The sequence below is a fragment of the Notothenia coriiceps genome, unplaced genomic scaffold (genome assembly GCF_000735185.1).
Source record: "Notothenia coriiceps isolate Sejong01 unplaced genomic scaffold, NC01 NC01_scaffold00024532, whole genome shotgun sequence".
In the NCBI taxonomy this organism is placed as follows: domain Eukaryota; kingdom Metazoa; phylum Chordata; class Actinopteri; order Perciformes; family Nototheniidae; genus Notothenia; species Notothenia coriiceps.
In genome coordinates this window covers 1-4,738 of record NW_011357233.1, presented here as the reverse complement: position 1 = coordinate 4,738, position 4,738 = coordinate 1, and the positions used below count along the sequence as shown (strand labels likewise).

At 40.6% G+C, this 4,738-nt stretch overlaps 1 protein-coding gene across 1 annotated transcript; it reads right to left on the bottom strand.

Moving 5' to 3' along the window:
- Positions 1-308: 308 nt before the first annotated feature.
- On the bottom strand, positions 309-3,028 carry LOC104955056 (niban-like protein 1; the record flags this gene model as incomplete). The annotated part of the gene is made up of 2 exons (XM_010782282.1): positions 309-436; positions 2,861-3,028. Coding segments are annotated over 2 exons (296 nt in total), but the record flags the coding sequence as incomplete, so codon positions are not given.
- Positions 3,029-4,738: the final 1,710 nt, after the last annotated feature.

The following is a 4,738-nucleotide window of genomic DNA, read 5'->3' as shown; positions in this document are numbered from 1 at the left end:
TTTAGTACTTTTTTCTTAAAGTATATTTTTAACATTTGTATTGTTATGGTCATATATGTATATTTCTTGAAATTGCTGTACTTTTAGCCCCCCTTTAAGATGAAATCCTACATGGCAATAAACCATATACTGATTCTGAAATCAGGCAGGATTAATGGAAGACCCAGGTTTACATTTAACGTGTTTTTTTTTTACCACCCACTAAAAAAAGAGGACCCAGGCAGGGTATATTTTGGAACTGTATTGGGTCATTCCGACTTAAAAGTTCAGGGCAGATCCAGAGACAGAGGACAGTGTAGATGATTTACTGCCATGCTTACCTGTGATGGTACACCACACATCATCTCCCAAGTGCCATAGTGCCCTTGAGCTTGGCGATAGAGTCGTACTGCATCAGTGAAGGCTGGAGTTTGTACTTTATTGTCCTCTGTCAAACCTGCCATGGGAATACGAGTAGCGGTTAGCATTTGAGCATACAATCCATTTGGACATGTGGAGGAACGTTTCTTGCTTAAAGGGGACCTATCATGCAAAATGCACTTTTGTACGTCTTTTATACATGAATATGTGTCCCCGGTGTTCCAGGGAACTCACCAAGTTTCAGAAAACACAACCCTCTCTATTTTCCTCCATACCCAAATCTCTTAAAAAGGGGCTGCAACGGATCTGATAAAACCTGATCCAGATTTGAACACTTCAATGATGTCACAGAAGTGGCGCTACGGCTATTGGGCCAACTCCACCAATCAGGAGGAGACAGCCACGGACATTGTTGTTCGAAAGCACTGGAGACGCTGTAGTACATATGCCAGGCCTGTAGATGGTGCTGTTCTCACAGAATCAGCCCATGAAAAGACAGTGTTAAATTGAGCGAAATGAGGAATGGCTAAAATGCATGATCTGTTTGGTATTTTGAAAAATAAAAAGTATAAATATGCCTTATATAGGTATGGTCCTACACTATATTATTCAAATATAGCATGATAGGTCCACTTTAAATTAAGAAACTTCTGAATATGAAAATCAATGACTTGTTGGCACAAGCCGATAACATGCTGATGTGTCAATTAGGAAAAAGCATAAGTTACAATTTTAAATTCTATAAAGCTGCTTCACTGAATCATGGTTAACTTGAGATAAAACTGAGCCGTTATTAAAGAGGCCCCTTATTGAAATGTTCAGCTTCATATTAACGTCTCTCCTGGGACATGTCTCCATGCTTTAATGTTCAAAAAGCTCTTTATTTTTCTGCTATGATTGGTCAACCGCTTAGAGATGTCCCGCCCCTTAGCCTATGTACAATGTATTGGAGCAGTAGCCAGTCGGAGTGCGAGTGTTATATAGTGATGTCACTATGTTCTCGAAATAAACAAAGGACTGCAATCAAAGCGTTTCAGGCAGGAGGGGGGTGGGGGGGACACAGGGATTTAAGTCTTTGCAGACCACAAAAACCTATAGAACAAACTACAGGAAAGCAGAATGGGGCCTCAAGATTATTGAGAACACATTTTTCAGCTATAAGAATTCCGTATTTAGGTTGTGAAAAAGCCTATTGCTTCTATGATACAAAGGGGGTTCAAGTTTAACTTTGCCAGATTCTAAAGGTTTTTTGGCAAACAAAGAATAATACAAATCAGGAAAAAGCATGTTAACAATGAGTGCTTTGGGAAAGAATACATGCTAAAGCTGAAATTGTGTACAGCCAGATTGGACAGTGTGGGAGAACTCCAGACTATGACAAAGCCAGGAAGTATGTGCGGGGGCGGGACTGGGGGGGCCAGATTTCCTAGTAGATGCAGAGACAGAAATTGTGAGGACCCTCTCGAAAAGCGGGTTAGTATTTAGATGTAGCCTTAAATGGTATGAGCCGCTTTCAAACAAACCAGAGCTAGTTTCTTCTTTTATCTTACAACCCAGAGGACAAAATTCAGAATTGTGGGAATCGTGGACTAGTGGACCTGGTGTGAGGTTGGTTGACTCACACCTTGTTTAACGGAGCTGTTAAAGTCAGGTCTCACGGAGAACATATGAAGTCATTCAGCTGTGTCTCCTTTCCAAGTGCCAGAGTACCAAACTGGTTAAAGGGGGACTGTAATGGCGCTCAGTTTCAGTGAGCAGGGGGGGGTGCAGTAACACAACCTGAAGAAACACATGTTCATGTTCCACAGCAGGCTAACCATGCTGCCCCTTATGGTCTGGTTTCTAAGGATGATAGATACACTTGTTACTTCTGTTGAGCTAACAACTGATTCATATTTTTAACAATGTGTTTCTTAACTAGTGTCACATGACTGTTAATATCGACTGATGTGAAAACCAAGATTTACATCCAAATCAAACATATATAGTCTCAATGTTCAGTTTAAGAATTAATAAAGGGGAAAGTCAGCTCAATTTAAATTACAAAATTCATAATTTCCTTTAGTCATTGCTTTGCTATATTTTAAAGGGGTCCTCTTCAGATTGATTTCACTATCTCACTCCAAACTAAACAAAATCAAATATCTGCCGGAGGCCATGGGAGCATAGAAGGAAAAAAAGACAATCGAAACAAATGTTTCAGTTAAAAGGTCCTGGTGAAGGAAAAAAAAATGTTGGTAAATGCATTTCTTAAAAGTGCACATGCTGTTTGAGCCTCCTTTGAGCTGGCAGCCCTGCAGCTGCAGACGAGATCACATAACTCCGTTCCCATTTATCCTCCTTCTAACCCTACTGATGTGTCAGGGTGCATCTAAGATGAAGACTAATTTGGAGCATTTGTAAAGATAATAAAAGGGTAATAACTTTTTGTTTCCCAAACGTATTCATAACCATGTGTGTCTGCAGGAATGTGTGTTGATGTTTAGCCGGCAGGACTCACCATCATTAGTGTGTCTGACGCAGTCCTGGAGCACGGCTTGCCACTTCCTCTGCTCCGCCTCCGTCACCACACAGAAGGACTGGCTCCGGGCGTACGGGTGCCAGAGGATCAGAGGGAACTGGGTGGCACACTTCAGGAAGGGGGAGCTTCCCACCTTGGCTTCTATACCTGCAGAAATGTACACAACATAATCTCACCGAGGGGGGGCATAATGAAGCTGGCTCGGCCCCTGCTAAAATCTTTTATTTGTCAATCTGCAATGTACTCTCTTTCACCTCGATTTATTTGAGTTGTACCAAGCACAAATTAACCCTCACCCATGAAAGAACAACAATTATGAGGGAAATCAAGTTAAATATAGATTTTGCGGCCCTCGCCACCTTCTTCCCCAGGTTTGAAAAATATTAAACCAAGCACAGAGGCCCTTTGGATGCCGTTATAGTAGATTCAACATTACAAAGTACTCTTCAGAGCAACCTAAAAGTTTAACCTCAAGGGGACATTTCTCGCTCATTGAGTAAAGTGACGAAGCCAGGTTAGCCTTAAGCATTCATTATCTTCAATGAATAACAATAACAGGAACAGGAACAGCTTATTGTTTTTTTTACCTGCATGTTAGGATGAGGGAATGTTCTGTGAAAATAAGGTCTTACCTTGCCCTTATGTTGTGAGAGGAAAACAACGTTTATATCCCAAACATTATTCTAAATTAAAAGTTTTCCTCACAGCAATAAATGAGATTGAGTTGGAGTCCAACTGTGTGCTTAAAAAAGGTTGCCTTAAAATAAAGATGCAGTTTCAGGGTGTGAGCAGGTTGAAACACAGCCAGCATGCTCTCATGTTTAGAGGATTAAAGATGCCACAGAGGACACACATGCAGACACACAGTGATCATATACTGAATACATCTACAGTTTAAGGAATATATAACATTGTAATGTTTGAATGGAATAGTGGTCCAAACATAAGGAACATGGCATCTTCAAGGGGCTGCTGCCATCTTTTTTTTTTCTATGTGATGAATCTTTACAGATGTTGCTGCAAGAAATACAACACTGAAGTACGAAACCTAGGCTGAGGTCCAACACCCCTTTCTGCTAAGGAGGTTTCATAACAGAGTGAAATGACCCGGGAGTGACCGCCGCCAGAAGAGATGTTTGTATTTTCAAAATGCTAATAAAAGGAGCTTCAATAGTTGCATAAAGAAACATCCCTGAGAGCTTTATGACTCTATAAGCACTGCAGCCGTCTTTTCCCAACTGCTTATTCCTTTTCCTTTAACGTATTGTTTTGACCTCATTATATTTACAAACAATATTAATGAAAGTGCTTAGCCCTCCGGTATCATTCGATTGGACTACCCTAATGAGTCATTCGGGACAAAAATGTCCACTGGCAAAAACGTTGATAAAAACATATTAAAATGTTTTTTCAACGCTTTTTTGTGTCCAATCTTTAAAGCAACTTCAGTTCTAATAAAAAATGTAATCATTTTCAGGATTTTAACCCTTTAAATGCCCTTTAGAATAATTAAATCGCTGTTGTTTTTCATGATAAAAACAGCGAAAATGAGTTACAGCATTCCACTATAGTTCTTTGAATCTTTAAAAGGTCCCATATCATGCTTTTCCGATTATTACCCGTCCCCTTGTGTGTTATGAAGGTTTTTATGCATGTAAACGGTCTGCAGAGTCACAAATCCTCAAAGTACACCCTGTAGGGAGTACAACTCAGACACAGAAAAGACCTCCCCAAAACGCCTCGTTGGAGATTTCTCATTTTCTTCCTGGGTACTGTGACGTGGGGATACCCAGAGGCCGCACCCTCGGCCAGCCTTTCACGAAACAAAACTTCACAAACCTTGCAGCGATTCATGCC